The 27,567-nt window shown below is 38.4% G+C and overlaps 1 protein-coding gene across 1 annotated transcript in view; it reads left to right on the forward strand.

Annotated features, from left to right (window-relative positions):
• Nucleotides 1-27,567, forward strand: part of WDR7 (WD repeat domain 7) — a 289,363-nt gene that overhangs the window by 10,843 nt on the left and 250,953 nt on the right. Inside the window, exons 3-13 of the mRNA XM_081096649.1 lie at nt 4,929-5,100; nt 8,341-8,447; nt 10,217-10,295; nt 14,769-14,943; nt 16,314-16,390; nt 17,262-17,381; nt 18,867-19,012; nt 19,372-19,474; nt 21,881-22,037; nt 23,359-23,607; nt 24,358-24,578. Of these exons, the coding sequence (XP_080952775.1) occupies nt 4,942-5,100; nt 8,341-8,447; nt 10,217-10,295; nt 14,769-14,943; nt 16,314-16,390; nt 17,262-17,381; nt 18,867-19,012; nt 19,372-19,474; nt 21,881-22,037; nt 23,359-23,607; nt 24,358-24,578 (1,593 nt within the window). The 5' untranslated portion in view covers nt 4,929-4,941. The remainder of the gene's footprint in view (nt 1-4,928; nt 5,101-8,340; nt 8,448-10,216; nt 10,296-14,768; nt 14,944-16,313; nt 16,391-17,261; nt 17,382-18,866; nt 19,013-19,371; nt 19,475-21,880; nt 22,038-23,358; nt 23,608-24,357; nt 24,579-27,567) is intronic.

Raw genomic sequence — 27,567 nt, forward strand, 5'->3', positions numbered from 1 at the left:
CCGAGCTCAATTGTTACTTTAATTGTTGTTGACTGAAGTGAAAAAGCCAAACATGCTACTTTGGCCTTAAATCCCTTTAAGACATATCCTTGGATTTGGAATGCACTTTTGCCTTGGTGATATTTCATCAAATCTTGAGGAGCCAGGGCTCTCCAAACTGACCTGTGAATTTGATGCAGCTCCAATTGTAATTGCAGCGGGATTTTCTGCAGAAATTTACAGGCCGACTTCAAAATTTGTATAGAAATTAAGATGACCTAGGATATCGAAGGAATCTTGAAAATAAGAACTAGCATATTGCCACCTGGAAGAAAATGTCACTGTATTCCTTTGGGTGTAAATTTCTTGAATTCTCTTATAAGCTAGGCAAGGCTAGCTGTTATATACTGGACTTGTATAAAATTTAATCATACACACATTATATTGTGCATATCAACCATCTAAGTCAAATTCATCTTTCACATGTGGGCTGACCATGGATACACTTTATTAATTAATTTATTTAAAAAAATATATTTATTGATTTTTTACAGAGAGGAAGGGAGAGGGATAGAGAGTTAGAAACATCGATGAGAGAGAAACATCGATTAGCTGCCTCCTGCATACTCCCTACTGGGGATATACCCACAACCAAGGTACATGCCCTTGACCGGAATCGAACCTGGGACCCTTGAGTCCATCCGCAGGCCGACACTCTATCCACTGAACCAAACTGGTTAGGGCGTGGATACACTTTAATTACCTTCAGCCAGAGTGAAGGGGCCTGGGCACAGGAAGATGGTGGTATTTGTTTCCCTGTCCTCTCCTCACCCCCGACAAGCTCCCCCTCTTACTTGTAGAGGCCTTAGGCTTTTTCCTTTACTGTAATTTCTTATTATTCTTCTTACCACTTCATTTAGGCCATAGATATTTTTCTTACAAACTTTGGATGTGTAATGTGTTTAAACATGCAGTTAGGAATATTGTACATTTATATGTAACAAAACTCAAATACCATGACCTTAAACAAGTAGGAAGTTTATTTGTCCTGTTAACAAAACATCTAGAGTCAGAGGAGTTTTTATGAAGGCCGAGCTCTCCTATTTTTAAAAAATATATATTTTATTTATTTTTACAGAGAGGGAGGGCGAGTGATAGAGAGCTAGAAACATCGATGAGAGAGAAACATTGATCAGCTTCCTCCTGCACACCCCCTATGGGGATGTGCCCGCAACCAAGGTACATGCCCCCGACAGGAATCAAACCCAGGGCCCTTCAGTTCGCAGGCCGACGCTCTATCCACTGAGCCAAACTGGTCAGGGCAAAGCTCTCCTATTTTTGAACTCCTGCAGCATCTTAGCAAGGACACATCCTTTTCCGAGGAGAGATGGCAGAGCCAGTGCCCAAATGTTCTCGACAATTTTCTCTGCCTTCAACAGCATTCTCCAAAACCCATTCCCCACAGTCTGCCCCCAACTTGGATTTAATATCCTGTTGTCTAGGAGGTTGTAATATCAAGTTCTGAGACCTAGGAACACAAATCCATTTCTCCACGTGAGTCCCGAGAACAAGACTCTGTTCCCCTCACTAGCCAGGACCTGAAACCTATTCTCCTCTGTCTTCCAATCCCATCTTCCAGGCCCTTTGGATTGATTATTATTTATTTAGAAGTTGTTTGTTTCTTCTGTATTTCACTGAAATTACCCTCATCCCAGCAGCCAGACATCAATATCAGCTACTGATTGTGATTTCTACTGCAGCTTCATTTCAGGTGTCCTTTATGGTTATTTCTCTTTCAAATGTCTCACCTAACAGACACTTTCTGTGTAGAGATCTTATTAAAGTATACCAGCCAAGAAACAGCATTGTGCATAGGACAGGATTAGTTTTTGCAATGTAATTTCCTTGGAAATACAGCAGTGAATTTTGGATTCTGGTCCCCCTTCTTCCGTCTCCCTTCCCCCCACACACAACGTAAGGTGGTAACTCCTTACCTTGGTTGTACAGGACTTTTTACCTTAATCCTCAGATAAGCAGTTAACTGTGATTCCTTGGAAAAGATATAGTTAAGTTCTGTACATTAGTTCCTTAGGGGGATTGCTTTTTGATAATTAAGTAATTTTAGGTTATGTTCTTTTAAAAGGATATATCCCTGTTATGGGTTGAATTGTTTTCCCCTAAAATCCACATGTTCTTTTGTTTTGTTTGTTTTTTTAAATATATTTTTATTGATTTCGGAGAGGGAGAGAGCGATAGAAACATCAATGACGAGAGAGAATCATTGATCGGCTGCCTCCTGCACTCCCCCTACTGGGGATCAGGCCCACAACCTGGGCATGTGCCCTTGACCAGAATTGAACTGAGGACCCTTCAGTCCCCAGGCCAGTGCTCTATCCAATGAGCCAAACTGGCCAGGGCAGAATCTACATGTTGAAGTCCTACCCTCCAGTACCTCAGAATGTGACCGTTATAGTGATAATCAAGTTTAAATGAGGTCATCAGGTGGGTCCTAATTCAATATGATTGATATCCTTATTTAAAAAAGGGGGAATTTAGAGACATGAACACAGGGCGAATGCCAAATGAGCATGAAGGTGGCCTTCTACAAGTCAAGGAGAGAGGCCTGGAACAGATCCTCCATTCACAGCCCTCAGATGGAACCAGCCCTACCTACACCTTGAGTTTGGACTTCTAGCCTCAAGAACTGAGAGACAATAAATTCTGTTGTTTAAGCCACTCAGTTTGTGGTCACATCAGTTCTAGGAAACTAATCCAATCCCATATGAAGTTTCTTAATTGCCCGAATGAGATCTTTCGGATTCTGGTTAACTCTTAGTTCTTGATTTTATGTTTTTCCCCCCTAAATCTTTGTAATTATTTTAGCTTCTGGAAAAGCTGAGTTAGAGATTGATGTGTATTTTAATGACGTAAGCTATACCTTTATCATGTTATGGATGAGTATTTTCACTGTTTTAAGGACCATGCCATGCATTCTTCGCCAGGGTCTCCTTGAGTTGCTTTGTCACTTGAATACCAGAATGTCCTTTCCTGTTGCATCAGAGCAGGCACATCTCTCTTAGCACACACATTCCTTAGTTCTGAATCTGTGTATTTGCATTCTCCTTAAGCCAGGCAGTGTGCATTGCACATGAGTCCTCAAATAGATAGAGAAATTGTGTTCTTTCAGATCTCACCATACTGCATTCGATGCTGTGAGCTTGTTTAATCTTTGGGTGCTGTAGTTTAAAATTGAATGTTGTCACCATGGAAAAATGAACTCCTTCCAGATTCTCATTTTGAGAAAAATCATGGTTAGATATGTTATTCAGCCAGGAACATGCTGTACCAAGTTTATTAAATTGGTTCAGTGCTTTTTAAAAATTTTCTGATATCAAATAGGGATATGGAGATAATAGTGTCATGGTAGCTTATGAGATGGTGAATATGATACATATAGGGTTTTATTAATAGAAATAAACTTGGAATGTTTTTCTTTAAATGTATACCTGATATAGCAAAAAGATGAAGTTTTGGGAGGAAAAAAACTAATGAAAGCCACGTATTATAACAAAAAGTAAAAGACATAATATAGATTGTAAACATTCCAATGTCAATCATAATTTTTTACTTGCTGATTTTCTAGTGACTATTCATTTTATAAAGAGATTTTAGTTTTTTGTTTTTGTTTAAGGTGTGTAGGTGGTAGTTTAAAGAAGAGACTTTTGCTAAAAGCAATTAGCAATGAGACAATGGCTATCAAACCAGTTTCTTTTATAGAAAGTACCTATACCTTTGAATATTCCTGAAAATTTCTTAGGACAGCCTTAGCATTCTAAAGAGTCTAGAGTTATATATGTATTTCTGTTGTCACTTAAATATCTGGGGTAGAAAAAAATAACTACAGTGACATTTCTTTTCATTGACCATCTATCAGGCCTCTAGGTGACCCCCTACTGTCTTATGAGACCCGACAGTCTTCTGTTTTCTGTGGAGGCCTCTTTGATTATCCCAGTCTTCATTTCTCTCTAACTTCTCTGAACTAGTATTTAGGTTTTTAACCACACAGTTAATGACACTTAAATCTAGTACATTCCTTATATGTGTGTAAGAGGAGTATTCCAGTATACACTGGTTAGTTGGTCATTCATCTTAAAAATAAAAAAAACTTTTTATTATGCAGAAAGGAGTTTAAAGAGAAATTCTTTTTCCCTCAAGTTTCACAAAAGATAGTCATGGCCTTGAGACATAATAGGCTTGTGGTAAATATGGTTGAATGAGTTTTTCACTGAACTTACTTTTTTTAATGTGTAGAACTATGAAACACTGAGTTTTTCTTGGGCATTGATGTTTATTACTGGTTTGTAGACTTAAAAAGATTATTTTATTTTATTTTTTAATTTTTGTTTTATTGCTTAAAATATTAAAAAGAGTAGTACATATGTCTCCTCCCCCCTTCCCCTTGGCCTTCCCCCGGCTTCCCCTACCCCCCAGTGTCTTGTGTCCATTGGTTATGCTTATATGCATGCGTACAAGTCCTTTGGTTGATCTCCACGCCCCCCCCCCCCCCCCCCCCGCCCCAACCCTCCCCGGCCTGGAGACTTCACTGGTCATTGGCAACACAGCAGCAGAAGAACATAGCGTCTGAAGTAGCTGCCTGGGTTCTGATTGGAGCTTCTTTCCTTCACGTTCTCTTTGCAACTCTATGACTCACTGTCTTTATTTGTGAAAGAGGAGTGGCAGTAGGACTTACTGCATGATTTGTTGTGAAGATTAATTGAGATTTTACATCTAAAATGAGATTTTATGTATTTGTATTTGTGTCTATTATGTGTAATGTTTAGAAGAATTCTGAGGCTTAGGAAATTCATGATGGCGTCATAAGAAAAATGTATAATATGTTTTAGAAGGAAATATTGTAATATTTGACATTATTCTGATAACATTTCCAGGTTTGAAAACACAATGGCAGGAAACAGCCTTGTTCTACCCATCGTTCTTTGGGGTCGCAAAGCACCTACACATTGCATCTCAGCAGTGCTTTTAACAGATGACGGGGCCACAATCGTAACCGGGTGCCATGATGGACAGATATGCCTCTGGGATCTTTCAGTAGAATTGGAAGTGAGTATTTGAAATGCCTATTGTGCTTTTTAAATATAGGAAACTACTTAGTAGAGAAAAACACAGATCAAGAATAGCACTTGACCTCATCATATATTTCTGTGAAATACATTTTGAATAGAATTGGTATTATGCAGACTGATTATTTATATTATTCATCAGAGTTGATTTTTGCTGGCTTTTGGCTATTTTCAAATATAATATCTATCCTAAGTGCCATAACACGTTACATTTATAATTTGTCAAAATTTTTTCACCCATTTTGAAGGAGGCTTCCAAAAGTTAACAATTTAAAGTGTACATTTTGTTGTATTTATTTTGAAAATTCACTGTGTATTTATTGCCATTCTTTGCTACTGATAAGCGTGTGCAGTGTGCTCTACAGCTGGAACCTCTCAGTGGACAGACTTGGAAAATAGGAGCTGGGGACACACACACATGCACATACATGACGTTCACTTACTACCTGCAATTCAAGTATTACATTGCAGTGTTTATTCTGCTTTTCTCTTTTTCCATTTTTAAAATCTCCCTTCTCTGGCAGCTCTCTCCAGGAGAGTTTTTGTAAAGGGAACCAGAGAAAATGAGGTGACTGCTAGCCTGGAATTCATGGCAAGATAGGTGACTTTTTAAGTAATTGTTTTATGGTAATAGTCTTATTGAGATAAGATTTGCCTACCATACACTTTACTCATTTAAAGTGTACAATTTAATGCTTTAGAGAGTTGTACAACCATTATCATAGTCACTTTTAGAACATTTTCATTACTTCAAAACCAAACCTGTACTCTTTAGCTGTCATTTCCAATAAACCATTTCCCCCTAAGCAACCACTAATCTATTTTTTATCTCTATAGATTTGCCTATTTTGGACATTTCATATAAATGGAATTATGTAACATGTACGGGTTTTTTGTAACTGGCTTTTTTCACTAGCATAATATTTCAAGGTTTATCCATGTTATAGCACATGTCAGTACTTCATTTCTTTTCATTGCCAAATATATTGCACTAGAGCAGTGATGGCGAACCTTTTGAGCTTGGCGTGTCAGCATTTTGAAAAACCCCAACTTAACTCTGGTGCTGTGTCACATATAGAAATTTTTTGATATTTGCAACCATAGTAAAACAAAGACTTATATTTTTGATATTTATTTTATATATTTAAATGCCATTTAACAAACAAAAACCAACCAAAGAAATGAGTTCGGGTGTCACCTCTGACACGCATGTCATAGGTTCGCCATCACTGCACTAGAGGCCCGGTGCATGAAATTTGTGTACGGGTGGGGTCACTAGGCCTGGCCGGCCTGGGGCCTGCCGGCTGCCAGATGGGGCCTGTCGGACAGGGCCTGCTGGGCGGGGGGAGGGATCACGGGAGGTTTGCTGGGCAGGTGGGTGGGAGGAGGTTGGCTGGCTGGCCATGGGAGGTTGGCTGTGGGAGCACACTGACCACCAGGGGGCAGCTCCTGCATTTAGCGTCTGCCCCCTGGTGGTCAGTGCACATCATAGCGATTGGCTGATCTGTCGTTTCAGTCATTCGGTTGTAACACTTGCTTAGGCTATGGTATACTACATTTTATTTGTCTTTTTATCAGTTGGTAGATATTTGGGTTGTTTTCACTTTGTCTGTACTGAATAATGCTGCTGTGAACATTTGAGCATGAGTTTTTGTGTGGACATCTTTCCATTGCTGTTAGGTATACACCTAGGGGTGAAATTGCTAAACCTGGAAAAATGATCCACACACGTAAAGGCTAGCTGGGTTAAGAGGTTGCAAAGTAACTGGAAATGAATGCTGTAGAATGTGATATGCCTTCAGGCCTGATCGAAAACTAAATATGAATCAGCAATGCAGTGATGAGAAAAAATATCACATCACGTTTTACTGGAATGATCATAAGCAGCTAAGATTTAACTTGTGAGATCTTAGAAACAATTCTTTTACTGCATGGATTTCACTAGAATGTTATATGTATTTAAGTTCAAGGGATAAAAGTGACTGAGGAGGTGTGAGATGTGGGGAGGAGGCAGCTAGGAGAGAAATATTAAAGGAATTGGACTATTTATCCAGGGGGAAAGAAGGTGAAGTAAGAGGTGGCTTGGTTGTTGTCTTTTGATATATATGGAGGGTCTTCTTAACTGTTACACTTTCTATCAACTATTTATACCAACTGCTAAGGACCAGTAAGAAGAAATGTAACATTTAGAGGGAAGGCACAGAGTGCCTCCTTTAGAGGTCATGGTATCTTCTTTTGCTAGGGAAGGATTCAAAACTGTAGCTACAACTTTTGCCATCCATATCTTCGTCTCCATTTACCTCTAAAAAGGGCATCCTGGCCTAACACAGTGGCAATAAAATGTCAGAGGAATTGCAGAAGCAATAGTTTAGTGAGTACCTATAGAGATGACATTAGTAAAAGGAGGATACTCTAAATGTACTTTTAGATCAGTAAAGCTATTATTTATTTTTTAATTTTTTTAAAAAATATATATTTTATTGATTTTTTACAGAGAGGAAGGGAGAGGGATAGAGAGTTAGAAACATTGATGAGAGAGAAACATCGATCAGCTGCCTCCTGCACACTCCTCACTGGGGATGTGCCCGAAACCAAGGTACATGCCCTTGACCAGAATCGAACCTGGGACCCTTGAGTCCACAGGCCGATGCTCTATCCATTGAGCCAAACCAGTTAGGGCAAATCACATTCTTTATAATGGAGAGACAGAGTAGCGCCATGTAATGAGAATGGGGTTTAGAGGCAGATAAGACCTGAGTAATGTCATCTTGTGGTGTTCCAGTTTCAACCTCAGAAATGCTTGGTAGGATTATTGGGAACATTGAATAGGTAGGAGTCACTTTTATTATTTATTATTTTTAGTTTTTGGTATTCTAAGCAATCTTCTCAAATCTACATTTTTAAAATAAATATATTTTTAATGATTTCAGAAAGGAAGGGAGAGGGAGAGAGAGCTAGAAATATCAATGATAAGAGAGAATCATTGATCAGCTGCCTCCTGCATGCCCCACACTGGGGATCAAGCCTGCAACCTGGACATATGTCCTTGATCGGAATTGAACCCAGGACCTTTCAGTCTGTCTGACACTCTTCCACTGAGCCAAATTGTCTAAGGTTCAAATCTACATCTTTCTATTTATATGAATATTTAACAGGATTCCTAAAAAATATTAGTTTTTAAAAATTTGGTACTCATATCAACATATTTGTGTATTTCTAGGTTAATCCACGGGCACTGTTGTTTGGACATACAGCTTCAATCACCTGTTTGTCTAAAGCTTGTGCTTCTAGTGACAAACAGTATATTGTGAGTGCATCTGAATGTGGGTAAGCACTTTCTTATTCACTATTTTCCTCATGAGACTTTATTACAAACCGTACCAGTGTATTCGTAACTAGGGAACGTGTTTGTTTTTTTTTGTAGTATCTTTTAAATAAATGTTCCAATTATCTAAATTTAAAGATATTTAAAAATGTAGTTTTAAAATGTGCATTTTAATCTTTTTTTTGTTTTAAGTATATTTTTATTGATTTCAGAGAGGAAGGGAGAAGGAGAGAGAGAGAGAGAGAGATAGAAACATCAATGACGAGAGAGAATCATTGGTTGGCTGCCTCCTGCATACCCCACACTGGGGATCGAGCCATGACCTCTTGGTTCATAGGTTGATGCTCAATCTTGAGCCACTCCGGCTGGGTGCATTTCATCTTTATTAATGACTTTTCTTATACTTCTATTATAATTTATTATTATGTCTTTGCCTTGCTTTTGAGAAACTCAGAATACCATACAAGTTAAAGCTGAGCATTAATCCCCGTGGCATTGGCATTGAGTTGGTGGACAACTTTGAGAGTTTTAAAAACCCTGATGATGCTAGGCTGGCACAAATTTGGAAGATGAAGCCAACTTCATCTTGGAAGATGATGTAAAAGTTCATACAGTTATATTAAAGTATGTTAATACACTAGTGTAACCATATATATTCCTAATCTCAGAATATAGCTTGCTTTTGGAGAGATAGGTCATTGAACAGTAGTTGTAGGGTTCAGAGTGTATGACTGTTTTAAAACTTTTTTGGCACTTAGAAAATTGTATATTTACATAACATGTTATTGAAGAGAGTTGGGGAACTGGAAGAGAATTATTTAAGAAGTTATCTTCTCCACCCTCCTCATAATTTTATGAAGTTGAAAAGGACCTTGTGTGAAAAGAGGCAGCATCAGGTAAAAATGTAGTACCTTTTGGTCAATTAAATAACTCACTTTAGAATACATAGTCTAAATAGATGGAGCTTTTTTGAAATATTGTTTCATACTATGGGAAATATAGGAAAGGGCATTTCAAAGAAAACCCTAATAATATCAGGATCATTGCATTTTATTAATGTTCTTTTCTATTAAATAAATCTTAAGTTTATTTCTTTAAAAGATAAGGCATTGACATTTTTATTTTGAATGTTGTATCTTTTAGTTTGACATATGCTTTTCTGTTTGTATTTATTCAATATAACTTCTATAATAAATACAGAATCAAAACTGGAATATTACATTTAATTTGAAAAGGTTTGGAATTCAGTTAACATTTTTATTTGTTTTTCTGCAGTGCTAAATTTTCTAGCTGTGTTTATAACCATCTCAGTGATGTAAACTAGAAGGTTATTTCTTGTTTTTTGTCACTTGCCCCTCGTATATCCCTTGGGGCTCTGCTCTGCTTTGTTATTATCCTAACTCTGAGGTTGAGGTTGAGGGAGCAACCACTGTCTGAAGCAGCCAGAGGAGAAAAGAGTTCTGGAGGGCTTTGCATGGGTTCTGGCCAGAGCTACTGACAGTGCTCCACCAACCAGAGGGAGCCGGGCGGTGCAGTAGTTCTACCATCTGCCCAGGAAGAATGTGGAGGAAGGTGAGGGTGGGCAAGCTGGAAAGGAGGTTGGGATGGTGAGTGGGAGGAACAGGATTTTTGATGAAGAGCAATAATGACTATACACTACTTTTTCTGAACTAGACCAGTTTTAATGGGAGATGAGTTTTAAACCACTGTGACAAAGCTGAACGGTGCTTTTACAAATCCAATTAACGTTTGCTATTATTTTGTCTTATAGAGAGATGTGTCTCTGGGATGTGAGTGATGGCAGATGTATTGAATTTACAAAATTAGCCTGCACACATACTGGCATACAGGTGAGGATCTATTTCTGTAAACTGCCTACGTCAGCACAATTATTACAGGCATACAATTATAAATGTTCTTTAAACATTGACCTATATTTTTATATGAAAAATGGGTGAGATGACAGGAAGACTAGAATTTGTAAAATTATTCCTATGCGATGGTATAGTGGGGGAGAGAATTAAGTAGAGGAGACTAATGGGGAAAGGTGTAAACCGGCAGTTCTCAACCCGTGGGTCGTGAACAATGAAAATACATCCTGCATATCAGATATTTACATTACGATTCATAACAGTAGCAAAATTACAGTTATGAAGTAGCAACGAAAATAATTTTATGGTTGGGGGTCACCACAACATGAGGAACTGTATTAAAGGGTCGAGGCATTAGGGAGGTTTAGAACCACTGGCACTGTAAACTAAGCCGATTGGCACTACTGCTCTGCTCCTTCTGGCTCTCCTGGCTACCCAAGTGGGAGCTGGATGGGTAGTATGTTCTCTAGATCCTAAATAAGGGAATTCGTTCTTGCTGAAGCCTTTATGTTTCCATTCATGATTGACACAAATTGACCCACTTTACGGGCCATATAATTTTCATTGTTTGTGTAGCTGGTCCTTAGTACGTTTTTTGACTTTCCAATTCTGTAGAGGAAATGACCATTTTGTATCCCTGGCTTACACAGGAATGTACTGTTTCCAACCTGCCATCCTAGTATTCTTTCTTACTGCTTCATAATTGTCAGCTTCTTTGTGCTTCTACTTACTCATTATTTACTGTGTTGGGAAAATTACAAATATATAGAAAATATGATTTATATTCTCAAGGGGGAAGGAGAGGGAAGAGAACTCATATTTATTGAGCAAATATTGTATAAGGATTTCTTGTATGGCATTCTATTTAGTCCTTCCCACATCCTTATGAACTAAATAGGAGTGTATAGTTTCACATGTAAGGAAACTGAGACCCATATTAATTAAATGACTTGCCTTAGTCTCACAGTGAGTCATTCCTGGTGCCAAATCAGGTTTATCTGACTCTAGGGACAAAAACAAACAAATAAAAAACACGATAGTTTGTTGCAGGAATACAACTGAAATTTGAAAATGTTTGTGGGGAGGCTGGACAATAGTGTGATAAAGGTCTGTTGTATGATTTCTTGCCCTGGCAAAGGCCTTTGAAAAATATCTTTTTCAACACTGTTAGAGTATATGCTTTTTTATTTAAAGGCCATCTATTATGTATTTTTTGTCATGTGAAGAGCCATCAAGGTTTATAGAGAGAAAAGGGGTAATAAAATGATGTAGTCCTTGACTTTATAGATTAATTGAAAAATTACATATAAATGTCTTGAAGTCATTGGATATAAGTATTTTCACTATTGCATAATTTTATGATTTAAAAACTTTTGGTGTACATTTTAGGAAAAATTACCTTTATTTACTCAACATTTGTTCAGTGCCTACTTTCTCAGATCTCGTATTAGGCCTCCTGCATTTGAACTGGCAGCCATTGTATCAGTAGAAGGTGCTTTTTGGCAGGTTCACCAGTGTGTGACAATTGTTTCCTGTGCGATCGTCACCTCTCAGGTCCAGAAGCGAGTTGTTTTTTACATACATAGAAGTGGTAAACCTTGATGACACTGGCACTTAGAAACCACAAGGAAATGACAACGTAGGAAATTATCAGGTGGGGGCATCCCTTTTTAATATGTGGAAAATTTGTTTCTCCATTAAGGACACTTCCTTTGCCAGTATCAAGTGTCTAAGGAGCCAAATTAGTGTTGAAAAGATTATCTGGGAGTATAACTTTAAAGCCAGAGGCGAGAGGCATTAGTTAGGCAGGTGATGCAATGCCCCTGCCCTCAGGAGAGAGCTCTTTCCAGTGACTGCCGTGCACTTCGCTCTCCTGGCTGCTGTGGGATGAACAATGGCAGTGTTTGCTTCTCTGCACCCATCCTTTGCTCCTTGACATCCCCTCCCCTCATGCGGGTCAACGTTACCTACGGTCACATTATATGTGAGTGCCTGGCAGGCCCTGGGGCCTCCAGGTTGTGTCATGTTTTGAATCAACATTCTGAGGTCTAGAGGTATCTCTTTCAATAATCTGCATGTTCTTACATCCTCTCTTATAGTTTTAGTGGTACTACCTTGCATTAACTTAATGTGCTCATTGATCTGATCAATGCTTATGTTTAAGCAGTTGTAGTCCTTCTTGTACAGGGTACTCCACATTCTTCACATGCAGTGTTGAGCTCTGAGAACAGGGCTTATGGGTGTGGGAGCAGATTGGACCCGGGCTCCTTAATGATGTCCCAGGTGTGGAGTGCTTACAGCATTGCCCTTTGTGCTGTGTCTAGCTTATCCTCATTTATTTGAATAAGGTCCAATCCTTGGGAAGTAGCCCTCGAAATTAGATGTCTTTACCTCCTAAAAATCCTCTAAGGAAATCATTCTACTAAGAGAATCACGATTTTTTGAGGCTAAGGGATGACAGGTCCTTGGATAAGTTGTTGGTCTTGTTTTGAAAGTTATTCTTCCTCTGCTCTTTGGTTGATGGAAACCAACCTTATCCTTTGGAGTTATTCTTGGCATGAGTGACATGTAGATCGTGATTGTATTGGTTCTTCTATTTTTCTCCCACAAAGTGTAAATGTGTACTATGCAACTGGTTAACAAAATTGCCTCATACTCTAGTCTGAAATAACACACTTATATTACTCAGAATTTACTTCTGATTATAATAGTTTGAATAGCAGTCATTTTTACTTCTAAATTTCATTTGGTCATATCTAGTTATTATAATCCTATATCCATATATTCCCCATTTATCTAAAATTTATATTATTTTTGTGACCCACCTAAGTTTTTCTTTTGCTTTGATTTGTGAAGCTAATTTTTTAAAAATATATTTTTTTTATTGATTTCAGAGAGGAAGGGGGAGGGAGAGAGAGATAGAAACATCAATGATGAGAGAGAATCATTGATTGGCTGCCTCCTGCACACCTCACACTGGAGATCGAGCCTGCAACCCGGGCATGTGCCCTGACCGGTAATTGAACCATGACCTTCAGGTTCATAAGTCGATGCTCACCTACCGAGCCACGCTGGCTGGGCAATGTCAAGCTGATTTTACTCAGGTGTTTTATTACTTCATTCAACAGTCCTGTTTTCGATGTTGCAGGAAGATAAAAAAGAATCATTATGCCCTAACCCAGTGGTCGGCAAACCCATTAGTCAACAGGGCCAAATATCAACAGTACTTCTTCAAAATAGACTTGCCCAGGCCGTAAACCGACTTCTGTGCCTGGGCCACGAAGTTTCAATCACACTGTCTGTGCGCACGCACGTGGTATTTTGTGGAAGAGCCACACTCAAGGGGCCAAAAAGCCGCATGTGGCTCGCGAGCCACAGTTTGTTGACCACGGCCTTAACCGGTTTGGCTCAGTGGATAGCGCGACGGCCTGCGGACTGAAGGGTCCCAGGTTCGATTCCAGTCAAGGGCATGTACCTTGGTTGTGGGCACATCCCCAGTGGGGAGTGTGCAGGAGGCAGCTGATCGATGTTTCTCTCTCATCGATGTTTCTGGCTCTCTATCCCTCTCCCTTCCTCTCTGTAAAAAATCAATAAAATATATTTAAAAAAAAAAAAAAGAAAACAGCCTAAGTGTCCATCAGTAGATGAATGGATTAGAAAACTGTGGTACATCTACACGATGGAATACTATGCTGCTCTAAAAAGGAAGGAACTCTTACCATTTGCAACGGCATGGATGGAACTGGAGAGTATTATGTTAAGTGAAATAAGCCAGTCAATGAAGGGAAAATACCACATGATCTCACTCATTCATGGATACTAGAGACCATTATAAACTTTTGAACAATAATAGATACAGAGGCAGAGCTGCCTCAAACAGATTGTCAAACTGCAGCGGGAAGGCCGGGGAGGGTTGGGGGACAGGAGGTAGGGGGGTAAGAGATCAACCAAAGGACTTGTATGCATGCATATAAGCATAACCAAAGGACATAAGACACTGGGGGATAGGGGAGGCTAGGGGACTGTCTAGGGCGGGGGGGAAAAATGGACATATATGTAATACCCTTTGTATTACTTTAAACAATAAAAAAAAAAATTATCTCTTTGAGGGCACGACCTCTTTAACTTTGCTCAATAGTGGCATTCACCCCTTATGGAGTACTTATCCAAATAATAAAAAGTACCATTTATTGGGAAAAAAAAAAAAGAATCATTATGAATTCTCCAAAGTAGTTCAAAGGGGAGAATAGGATGTTAGGAAAATAATAATATTTAGTAGATATTTTGAAAATATTAACATAACTTGATGTGTGTATGTGTATACATAGGAATGTAATATATATATGTTATATTACATGTAATATGCCATATATTATATATCTGGAAGTATTACTGAAGAAATTGAGCCTCATAATAAGCTTGATGAATGCACGTGAATCTTTTTCCTTATAGTTCTATCAGTTCTCTGTTGGAAATCAGAGAGAAGGAAGGCTTTTATGCCATGGCCATTATCCTGAAATCCTTGTTGTGGATGCCACCAGCCTTGAGGTGTTATACTCCTTAGTATCAAAGATATCTCCTGACTGGATTAGCTCCATGAGTATTATTCCATCCCACCGAACACAAGGTCAGTGTATGGTGCCCTGTAAGGACTTCAGCTCCGTTATGTAACGGCTAATTTACTGTAGAGTTCATTATATATCATATAGTAATGTATTTGGTTATATTCTTCTATTTAAGAAATAGCTAATAATTTATGGTCTGTCTCTCCTCTCAGAAAGAAATCTTTGATTGGATCAAGGCTTAAAGTGTTAGATTATCTCCATTCCATGGAATAGTTCACTAGCTTTTGGCAATCTTAATGTGTGGGGGTGATTTTCTGAAAGGGAGAACGAATAGCAGAACCCCTTGCAGGAATGGTGGGAGGAACCGTAGTTTCACCTGTGTGTGTTTCTTGGGCCTAGTTTTGTCGCTTTCTTACGAGGCATAGAAAGTGTTTTTATTTTATGTGAAGATAATGAAAAGGAAGGGAATTGTACATAGTTAAATTTAATGAAAGTTCCTGGTATGTTTGCTCCCTTACCCAAAGCTTATGAATTTAGGTTTTATATCATGTGTTTCTTTTGATCATGATCATTGGAGGGTGTAATGTGCAATAAAATGTCTAGAAAAAGAATGTCAAACTCAAAGGCGGCGAGCCACCCACTGGCCACGAGTTTGATATGCTTGGCTAGAAGGTAGGCAAGGTAGGTGGGAAAGTGGGTAAACAAGTGTCTTGAAGATAAAGTGAGTCTGCTGATTCATGATAAATAAAAATTATGAATTTTAAAGATAAAAGTTCTTTGTTAACACAGTGATCAAGAACATTTGAAATTATTAAAATCTTGATTACAAATCTATATATATAAAAGCCTAAGCGACCGAATGACCAAATGACTGTCGACTGGTTGCTATGACATGCATTGACCACCAGGGAGAAGACGCTCAATGCAGGATTTGCCCCTTGGTGGTCAGTGCACTCCCACAGCCAACCTCCCATGGCCAGCCAACCTCCCACAGCCCCGCCCCCCTGCCAATTCTGATTGGCCCCGATCACTGACCAGGCCAAGGGACCCCACCTGTGCATGAATTCGTGCACTGGGCCTCTAGTAAAAAATTATTTCAAGTATCTAGAAAAAATTCTTCCTTGAATTCCAATTTTTTGGCCATCTCTATTATGCTTCAAAATATGATTTCTGTTATTTTATGAAATATAGAATTATGTTTTTATGCCAATTGTAAAACATTGTTACTTAATTAAAGCAAACCCTGTTCCATATTACTATTGTGACCATGTTACTGTTTAGAAACAGTGTATTTTGTTAATCCTCACCCGAGGATATTTTTCCATTGATTTTAGAGAGAGTGGAAGGGAGGGAGAGAGGGAAAAAAGCATCGATGTGAGAGAGAGACAGTGTATTGTGTTGTAACCTTGACTTTTTTTCCTTCTTGGCTTAGAGGACACTGTGGTAGCACTCTCGGTGACGGGCATCTTGAAGGTGTGGATTGTTACCTCTGAAATAAGTGGCATGCAGGTGAGACAAATGAGACTGGATTAATTTCTCTGTTTTTCTTCTCATGGAGTCTTAAATTTTAATAATGATATGTGCCTTCTTTTCTTAAAGGGGAAGGGAAAGCTAATCTTTTTTAATAGTCTTATTGACATGGTATAGAAGATCCCCTACAATGCGGTCTCTGCAAGGGAATTATGTTTTTCACTTTTCATGGTACACATTTGCCATATCAAGGATAGAATTAGAGAAACGTATTGCACAGGATAGGATGTAGAGAAATGTGTAGAAGCGGTAGGACTTTCCTCAATTCCTTCTATTTAAGTTAAAAGTTAAAAGGTAGTTTGCTCTAGGGAAAAAAAATAAAGCCAACCATTACAAAAATATATAAAGTCCTCCCCGCCCTCCCCCCCAATTTTAGTCCCCTCTCTGTTCTTTGGGCTTGATTTCCTTGTTATATTTCTTATCAGAAAGGAGATTAATTTTCTGACAATAATTGATGCTATTCTCTTCAGCTAGGGAATTTTTAGACATTGAATCTGTGGGAAACTTGAGGAATTGATCAGCTTTTTTTGTTTGTTTGTTTTTTTACGTAAAAAGCACATATAGCTACAAAAATTAGGGTTTACCCAAAACTTTTATCATCTGTTATTGTGATAGTATTCTGATTCTCATCAGTATTTTAATCTTGAGTACCTTTGTAGCAGAGATGTCACGCCCAGATGTTTTTATAATGCATTTGTGTTGCTTTTTACTGCTGTGGTTCTCACATGAGGGGTTAAAATCATGACCGTCACGTGATGTCTTTAGTTCATTTGTTTTCTTTATCATTGTTTGATAATTTTAATTGACAACCAAGCCATTCCTAAAATTTTGCAAATCTTTCTGTTTTCAGGATACTGAACCAGTATTTGAGGAGGAATCCAAACCAATTTATTGTCAGAATTGCCAGAGCATCTCCTTTTGTGCATTCACACAGAGGTCACTTTTGGTTGTGTGCTCCAAATACTGGCGGGTAAGATCATTGCATAAGTAAGAAGTTGCATTTTTACCCTGTTGGTTTATCAGACTCCCAAAGAGAAATGTCAGGAAAAGTTTGGTGCAAGAATAGGTTAACCATTTGGTATTCATGTGTGATTTTGATATTATATTTTGAGGTGTTGGGATAGTTGTCTTTTTTGTATGTTTGTTTATAGAATGATTCAGTTAATGATTATTATTCTATTGATTTTAATTTCTACTTTTGCTGCTGTTTTAGTCGTTATCTTTGTCAGTATAACATAAGCAATGGCAGCGAGTTTTCTGCGTTTGACATATCTGCAGGTTGTTATTCCCAGTTGCCATTCTGTCCTAACTTCTTGGAGTCAGGAAGGTCTTTCTTCATCACTTCAGAGCTGCTGAAGGAGTATATTGCTTCCACATTGCTAAACTTGAACATTTCCCTTTTTTTTTTTTTTTTTAAAATGTATTTTTATTGATTTCAGAGAGGAAGGGAGAGGGAGAGAGAGATAGAAACATCAATGATGAGACAGAATCATTGATCAGGTGCCTCCTGCACGTGCCCTAATGGAGATGGAGCCTGTCACCCAGGCATGTGTTCTGACTGGGCATCGAACTGTGACCTCCTGGTCCATAGGTCGATGTTCAGCTACTGAACCACACTGGCCGGGCTGACTTTAATATTTTCATAATACAAAAGGTGTCAGCACGCTTTGATTGCTTGTACCAAAGATTCCTCCACATTACTTCTTACAGTTCTTACAGCTCAGAGGGGAGATGCATTAGTTATCTAATCCTGCATAACAAAAATCACTCCAAACTAGACCACAGACATGTAGCATCACCCATCTAAAGCATGTAGCACCACGCCACCTGTCGGTCAGGAATCCGGGCACCGCTTAGCTGGCTACCTGCTCAGGGTTTCTCACCTGCTACAACCAAGTGTTAGCAAGGACTACTGTCTCATCATAAGGCTCACCTTGAGCGGGTTTGCTTCAAAGATTACTCACATGGCGGTGGGCAGGCCTCAGATCCTCCTGACAATTGGCTGGACACTTTTCTTCCTTGTCATGTGGGCCTCTCCAAGGAGAGGTCACAGAATGGGTGCTGTCTCCCCTCAGAGTGAGCGCACAAGAGAAAGCGTAGCCAAGACCCACCTAACCTTGGAACTGAGATCCCATCCCATCTGCCACATTCAGCTGTCTAGAAGCAGTCACAAAATCCAGCCCACACTCGGGAGGGGTTTACACAAGGATCTCAATACCAGGAGTCGGGATCAGGGTAGCAGTCCCAGAGGCTGCCGACCGCAGTAGGAATTGTTACTTTCCACGTTTTGTAGATAAGGCATCTGAGGAATAGGGGGTGATAAATAGCTTGACTAAGGCTCTAAAGTGGCAGTGAAATTGTTGGATTACAGCTCAGGTAGTCTGCCTCCAATAGCTCTATTACCACCAGGCAACTTACAGCACAGACTAGATTGCAAATTTCTTCTTCCTTGTAGGTATTTGATGCTGGAGACTACTCCTTGTTGTGTTCAGGCCCCAGTGAAAATGGACAGGCATGGACTGGAGGTGACTTTGTATCAGCAGATAAAGTAATCGTTTGGACTGAAAATGGGCAAAGTTATATTTACAAACTACCTGCCAGGTATTCAATAAATAACATAGGACTTTAATCAAAAGCAAAAGATCCTGAATTTGGGGTATAACCTGGACATATGAAAATGTGTATAGTATAAATATTTAATATGGGGAAAAAATTTTAAATGGGTTAAAAAAGTCACCTAGAACTTAAGTTAGATAAGTAATTCCAGTTTAACTTCTAAGTACAATATAGGGGTATTTTATTTGAAATAGGATATTTTATTGATGTTCATTATTTAAAGCTAAGTTAATTTAACTATAATTTAAAAACTCATTTTTCATTCATGTCAAAACCATCATATGACCTGACAAAATGTTTAATGTCAGTATTTTAATTGAATGATGTATTTTTCTCATTTTCAGTTGCCTTCCAGCTAGTGATTCATTCCGCAGCGATGTGGGGAAAGCAGTTGAAAGTTTAATCCCTCCTGTACAACATCGCCTCTTGGATCGAACAGATAAAGAGGTAAACATTTTCAGATATCATTTATAATTGATAGTTATGTTGAAATATTTTCATAACTATATATTTTGGTGTATTTTGGTAGCAAATCATTTGAAAGGTTCAATATAATTCAAGACACTATGTTAGACATTGTGAAATACTTTACATGGTCAGTTGTAAGCACGATTTTAATATTTGCATATCTTATACATAGTGTGACTATAATATAGCATTCACCGTTCTCTGAGAATACAAATGACTTAATGCTGATTACATACTGGAAATGACTTTTTGATAAAGTTCATGTTGATGGTGCAAATTTATTTCATGCTATTATGCAGCTATCAACACAGTAACAGATGGAATGCCCTTTTAGAAGGGCAAGATCATCATGTAATAATGCTCATTAATAACAGTTCCTTATTTGAACAAGGCATTGCAGTATCTCCCAAAAACCATGGAGTGATTTAAATCATTAGGCTTTAGAAATGAATAATAAAAGAAAATTTTCTCTATAAAAAAAGTTTATTATGATTTCTTAACATTTACAACAGCGCTAAGTAATAGGTTTCCAATTCTTAGTACTGGTTTTTACTAGTAAGAAAGAAGCTTTGCTTTTGGAAATATAGTTTCCTTTATTTCTAGGTTTCCACAGTTTTTTCATTCTGAGAATTTTGTTCCATCTTTATGTGGAGAGATGATGAGGGAAAGGGAATCATTATTTACCATGAATATTTTGAATATATAGAATTTATATGTGCATGTATAACTAAGATCTTCTATAACCTATCCTTTTCTCTTGACTTACACTTCTACTTACTGCTCTTTTTTTAAAAAAATATATTTTATTGATTTTTTACAGAGAGGAAGGGAGAGGGATAGAGTTAGAAACATTGATGAGAGAGAAGCATCGATCAGCTGCCTCCTGCACATCACCCACTGGGGATGTGCCTGCAGCCAAGGTACATGCCCTTTGACCGGAATCGAACCTGGGACCCTTGAGTCCGCAGGCCGACGCTCTATCCACTGAGCCAAACCAGCTAGGGCTACTTACTGCTCTTTAACCTAGACCCATGGTCGGCAAACTGCGGCTCACGAGCCACATGCAGCTTTTTGGCCCCTTGAGTGTGGCTCTTCCTAAGCCTTAGGAGTACCCTAATTAAGTTAATAACAATGTACCTACCTATATAGTTTAAGTTTAAAAAATTTGGCTCTCAAAAGAAATTTCTATCATTGTACTGTTGATATTTGGCTCTGTTGACGAATGAGTTTGCCAACCACTGACCTAGACCATCAGTTCCAGTAAAATGAAAGGATAATGATTTTTAAAAAAGGTACACAAAACAAAACAAAATAAACACATTCCATTTTTTAAAAATATCAACTCCCCAGTACATTTTAAATCAAAATGTATTATTATTTGGTGTTAGATACCCATTTGGTGAAATATAGAATATTGGTTATTACAGCTGCTGTAGCAACTTCTCCTTGTTCAGCATGTTATCGATGAAAACTTTTAGTAATTTTCAGAATTGATTATGCGTAATATATATATTTCTGCAGGGTAGTGCTTTCTAGGAAAATAGTTAATACCAAATACAGTAATTAGATTATTTGACTATAATTGCCAAGACTGAAGTCTGTTTATTACTGTTTTTTATGATAATGTTCTATGTTTTAACATTCAAGTATCTGTGAATGAATACTCCAAACTTTAATTTTAGGATTCTACCGCTGTTTACATTTTTCAAATAAGTGATCTCACTGAAGACACAGGACCTTAAGCAGAAAAACAATTTGTTTTAAAATGAAAGTATAGACAAGACCCTAATAAATATATTTTGTTCCTAGTAGTTTATAGCTAACATATCAGGCTGTGTTCGAATTGATTATGTAAATGTGATCAAATGAAATGTTACATTGTTGGCTGAAGAATATACTCATTTTTTAACAAATGGAGTCCTCCAGTTGCACAGCTTGGTAGTTTAATTTTGCTGCTCTTACTAGTGACTAATCAGGAATGGGCAAAGGGTTAGGATTAGCCAGTTCTCCCTTCTGACCTTCGAGTGGAGACTTTTCATTCTGGTAAAGAATATCATGTTTTATATTAACTATGTAATAACAGACAGTTAACTCAGTTGTATTGTTGTGGTGACTAATCAGTTTTTATAAAACACAAAAATATAAAAATACAATTCTATAGAGAGGCTATATAATTTTTATTTCTTTGTGTTAGGCTGGATTTGAATGTTAATTGACATGTACATCAATGCTACAGAATTACATTAAAATATTGTTGGGTGTGATAAACACTTTTTCTAACTCTGGTACTGAGGCAAAGTACTTAACATTCTTATCTGAAAAAATGTTAATGTGTGAAATATTTTGATTAATAAAGCTAAAGATATTTGAACAATTTTTTTCCAGTTGCTCATTTGTCCTCCTGTTACTCGGTTCTTCTATGGAGCCAGGGAATACTTCCATAAATTATTAATTCAGGGGGACTCTTCTGGAAGATTGAATATTTGGAAAATCTCAGACACACCTGAGAAGCAGGAAGGCGAAGAAGCGAATAGTAAATCAGGTACAGCAATTTCTTAATTTCACAGCCTAAATACTAACCACTGAACAACAAATTCATCTACACTAATAAAAGAGAAAAATGGTAATTGGCGTACGGCGCTACCGTTTTCATTGGCTAATCAGGGCTATATGCAAATTAACTGCCAACTAAGATTGGCAGTTAACTGCCAACAAGATGGCGGTTAATTTGCATATGTAGGCACAATGCAGGGAGGCGAAAGGGAAAGCAGGAAGAAGCCCCCTGCCACTGACAGTGATCGGAAACCCAGAGGGGAGCTAAGAGAGGGGGGCAGGGCAAAGGCAGCCCTGGGGCCGCCTTTGCCCTGCCCCCCAGCCATGATCGGAGAATCAGGTGCCTTTTCCGCCCTGGCCAGTGATAGCAGGAAGTAGGGGTGGAGCCAGCGATGGGAGCTGGGCACGGTCGAAGCTGGCAGTCCCAGAAGCTAGGGGTTCTTTGCCTGGGCCTAAAGTGAAGCCCACGATCACGGGGCCGCTGCAGCTGCGGGTCCCCTCTGCCTGGGCCGGACGCCTCAGCCAGAGGCGTTAGGCCTGGGCAGGGGCAGAGCCTGCAACCGCGGGGAGCTGGGGGTCCCCTGCCCAGGCCTGACGCCTCTGCTGGAGTCCTCAGGCCTGTTCAAAGGGCCGATCCGGTGATTGGTGATCGGAGGGTGATGAGGGTCAACTCCTCTGGCCGAGGCATCAGGCTTGGGCGGTGGGCTGGGGGTCCCCTGCCCAGGCCTGATGCCTGGGCCAGAGGCATCAGGCCTGGGCGGGGGGCAGAGCCGAGGATTGGGGGGATATGATGGTCCCCTTGCCCAGGCCTGAAGCCTGGGTCAGAGGCATCAGGCTTGGGCGGGGGGTGGAGCAAGCGATCAGAGGGAGATGGGGGTCCCCTGCCCAGGCATGATTCCTGGGCCAGAGGCATCAGGCCTGGGCGGGGGCCAGAGCCAGTGATCGGGGGGAGATGGGGGTCCCCTGTCCAAGCCTGACACCTCTGGCGGAGGCGTCAGGCCTGGGCAAGGGGCCGATCCTGCGATTGGAGGGTGATGGGGGTCAACGCCTGAGGGCTCCCAGTATGTGAGAGGGGGCAAGCTGGGCTGAGGGACACTCCCCCCCCCCCACACACACACCCAGTGCACGAATTTCGTGCACCGGGCCCCTAGTTATGTCATATTTCATTTTCTTCTTAGAATCATGTTTGATGACAGTTATTCTTTGGTATATTACTAAAAATCAACTATAAGCATGCTTATTTTAATATTTAAAATTTTTTTTCTAATATGCTCAATGTTTTTCTTTTATACAAAACCAAACTTCCACAGGGTTGGAAATCACAACTTCTGTTAGTTTGCAAGAAGCATTTGATAAGCTCAATCCTTATCCAGCTGGGATTATAGATCAGCTGAGTGTGATCCCCAATAGTGATGAACCTCTTAAAGTAACCGCAAGTGTGTACATACCAGTACATGGACGACTTGTTTGTGGCCGCGAAGATGGGAGCATCATTATTGTACCTGCCACGCAGACAGCCATAGTACAGCTGCTGCAAGGGGAACACATGCTCCGAAGAGGTATACTGACGACCTTCCAATGTCTAAAGCGTCCAGAGAGCTCTGTACCGTGATAGCGACAGTGTCGGCAGGCTTTGTTTTTAACATATACAATGAATCAGTGTAGTTGTTAGTGTGCTATGTGGCTGATAGAGTTTAATGTGCAGCTAATAAAATACTCAGTGCCTATTCTTGGGATTAATACCACCTAATGACTGTGAATAAAGAAGTATCCAATTTTATCTCTTTGAGGTATATTAAGAGTTCCATTTATTAATAGTTAACCTCTATGGTTTACTAAATAATGAAATTTATTGTTATTAATACTGATAATCTTTTAGAACAGTATTGTCCAGTGGAAATATATATATGTAACAATGTATGTAATTTTCTAATATCCACATTAAAAATGTGAAAATGGAGCAGGTAAAATTAATTTTAATAATATATTTTATTTAATTCAATATAGCAAAACTATTTTTACTTCAGTGAGATACTTAACATTATTATTTGTTGTCCTAAGTCTTTGCAATCTCATGTGTATTTTACATTTACAGCACACGTGAGTCTGGACTAGCCACATTTCACGTCCTCAATGGTCTCATGTGGCTAGTAACTACTGTATTGGACAGAGCAGTTTTAGGAGATAAAACCAGAAGCCTTTTCTTTGATAAAATTTATAGCTATTTTGACAATTCATGTTTACTTTTATTTGTTGGAACTTTGTAAGACTTTTATTTTCCCATTTTAAATCCAAACCCTCATTCACAGGTTGGCCACCTCACAGAACACTCCGTGGTCATCGGAACAAAGTCACATGTTTGCTATATCCTCATCAGGTCTCAACTCGTTATGATCAAAGATATCTGGTATCTGGAGGTGTGGATTTTTCGGTGATAATTTGGGACATATTTTCTGGAGAAATGAAACATATCTTCTGTGTGCATGGCGGCGAGATTACTCAACTCCTGGTTCCACCTGAAAACTGTAGTGTAAGTTGGTCAAAAATGATTGCTTTACTGTGGTAGAGCTGAGTCATGTGGCTATCAGGCTTAGTATGAGTGGAGCCTAGAGTCATTTAAAGACCATATGACAAGAGAATTAAAACCCTTTTTAGTTTAAAACTAAATGATGGTACATGGAAGGTTTAGGCAAAGTTATGATTCTTTACTATTGGGTACATAGAAATAGAAGATGCACATAGTTTTCAGAAAGTAAAACAATAACCCTAGTGACCCGATGGTGTCGTTCTTCACTGTAGAGTTGTATTGATACCTTTACGTGGAGCTCTCCACAGTTCCTCAGTCAGTGTGCGCCACAGGTGGCTGCATGTAGAAGTATGGCCTGTGACACGGAACATTTGTGTGTGATGCAGTGTGATACTACTATTTACATTTTAAAAACAGACAAATCCATTCTTTTTATTTCTGGATACATGTTCAGGTAGTGAGAGCATTAAAATTGAACTGGAAAGATAAGGACCGAAATCAGCTTCCACTTTGCTTTTGGGAGTGAGAAGAATGAGTTTCTAGAACAAAAAAATGCAACTTCTTTAAGTGCCATTTTTTACTTACTTAAAAAAAAATTATTATTGATTTCAGAGAAGAAGGGAGAGGGAGAGAGAGAGATAGAAACATCAATGGTGAGAGCCAGTCATCGATCGGCTGCCTCCTGCAGGCCCCCCACTGGGGATCGAGCCCGCAACCCCGGCGTGTGCCCTGACCAGCAGTTGAATTGTGACCACCAGGTTCATAGGTTGATGATCAACCACTGAGTCATGCGGCCGGGCTCTTTTATTTACTTTTAATAACTATTTAATATTTATTTTCTTCTCTCATTGGCGTGGATGATCGAACTATCAGAGCTTTTTGCTGCTGCTAGAACTTTATTCAGGACAGTTTTTGGGAAATGTTTCAAAATGAGTTATTTAGTACAGATAACATATATGTTTCTCTTGTGTAATCATATAGGTTAAGTTCCTTAATAGATTAGTTTGAAAAAGTGATTATTTTTCATTTACATCTTATTAAACTTTTAAGGTCACATAATTTCCCAAAGTATCCAGAAGAGGGCAGCATGGGCTTGTGAAACAGGAGTGCCAGGTATCCAACCTGAATATTGGAGTTTGTGCCTTCATTTGAAGTATTAGATCCTTAGCTCTTACAGACAGAGATATAATATGAATGGTATATGTGACTGTATGTGTGCAATGTGGCTGACGTTCACAGCTGGTAAGAGCAATTAACAAATGAGATTTTTCTTATAATATACTGTACTTTTCAGTCTGAAAATGTACCTAAAGCTTTTGCCTGAATTAGCTCTTATATTACTTTTGAATTTGGACTTTTGTTATTATTTTAACTTGAATATTATATTTAAAAAGCAATGTCTATCATTACACCATAATCTCTAAAGCCAAGCAGGGCACACTTTGGAATGTAAATTAAGCAAATGCAAGAAATAGACCTATCATTAATTTTCTGCAATATAGCACAGTAGACACAATGTTCTGTAACATTCTCATTTCTCCGTAACACTTGCTTCTCTTAGATTTTGACATCAGATATTTTGATGCAGTCAGTACTTTTTGAAATTAATTTTTCTTTGTTTTAAATTAAATAATACATTGTTTAATATATGTAAGATACAGATATTTTCTATGTCACTAAGTATATTCTAATATCATTTTAAATTTTATTATGTAGTTTATTGAAATTTATCAGAAAATTTAGAATGTTGCTTTATTATTTTTTGTCAGTTTTTTTTTTTATTGCTTAAAGTATTACAAAGGGTATTACATATGTGTCCTTTTTTTCCCCCCGCCCTTGACAGTCCCCTAGCCTCCCCTACCCCAGAATGTTGCTTTATTAAACATTTTTTCTCTTATCAAGAGTGGGGGTGAAAATTAGTATAGCTAAGTATGTTTGTACATCTGGAATGATTTTTTAGGATAAATTGTTAAATGTGGAATTACTGTATAAAAAGGCATATTAGTTTTTAAAAGCTTTTGAATAGGTATTGCCAAATTGTCCTTCAATTGAACTTAGGAATAGGTTTATATAACCATCATTTTACCCCCTTCATTTTGCATTATTCTGCCTATAATTGTTTAAGTCTTGCTAATTTTCTAGGCTTGTAAGTAGGTGTATGTAGCATATGTGCAAGTGTATAGTACTCGTTTTCATTTTGAAAGCACAGATGTGTTTATATACCAATACTATATGGATTGTCCATTCATACTGGTTTATATTTTATTCTTTTATATTTGTATTTTTTAATTTTTATTTATTTTTTAATTCTTTATTAGTTAAGGTATTACAAATGTGTCCTCATCCCCCCCATTAAATCCCCCCCCCTCATGCTCTCATCCCTATATTTTATTCTTTATAATTTTAGGTTTTCTAGATTTTTACCACTATCATATTACTATTGTATTGAAGATAAAAAAATATAAAAATATTCTTGCTGTGGATACCATCTATGTATTCAAATATTGTAATAAGCCCTGTCTCTTACGTAGGAAGCTGAAAATATCAGTGATGCACTGAGAGTGTCAGTGAGGGGTCTTTTCAACAGTAATGAGAAGGACCACATCCTTATTATGGCTGTGCTGATATTGTGCCAAACATTTTAGAAATTTAGAAATTCCTCTATTTTGGAAAGGTTTCTTTAGATCTTAAGTAACACCCTTAGTAGTGGAGAAGATGGCATTGGCATACATTTATTCTTGGTAATAGTCAGAAATGATTAAATGCTGAACTTTGTGAATGAAGTGGTTATTTTGATTTTTTATTTGGGGCTGAAAAGATAGTAGGACACAGGGCAAAGACCACTTTTTGTTGAGTAACTTGATCATAAAACGGTTTCAAAATGAGTTAAAATTTCTCTTAAAATGGCAGAAATTATTAGAAAAAAACGAATAACCTTTAAGGTGGCTATGATTAGGTCTAACATAAATTTGATAGTAGTTTATTTAGCAAA

Source organism: Myotis nattereri (assembly GCF_964212035.1).
Source record: "Myotis nattereri genome assembly, chromosome: 8".
NCBI lineage: Eukaryota > Metazoa > Chordata > Mammalia > Chiroptera > Vespertilionidae > Myotis > Myotis nattereri.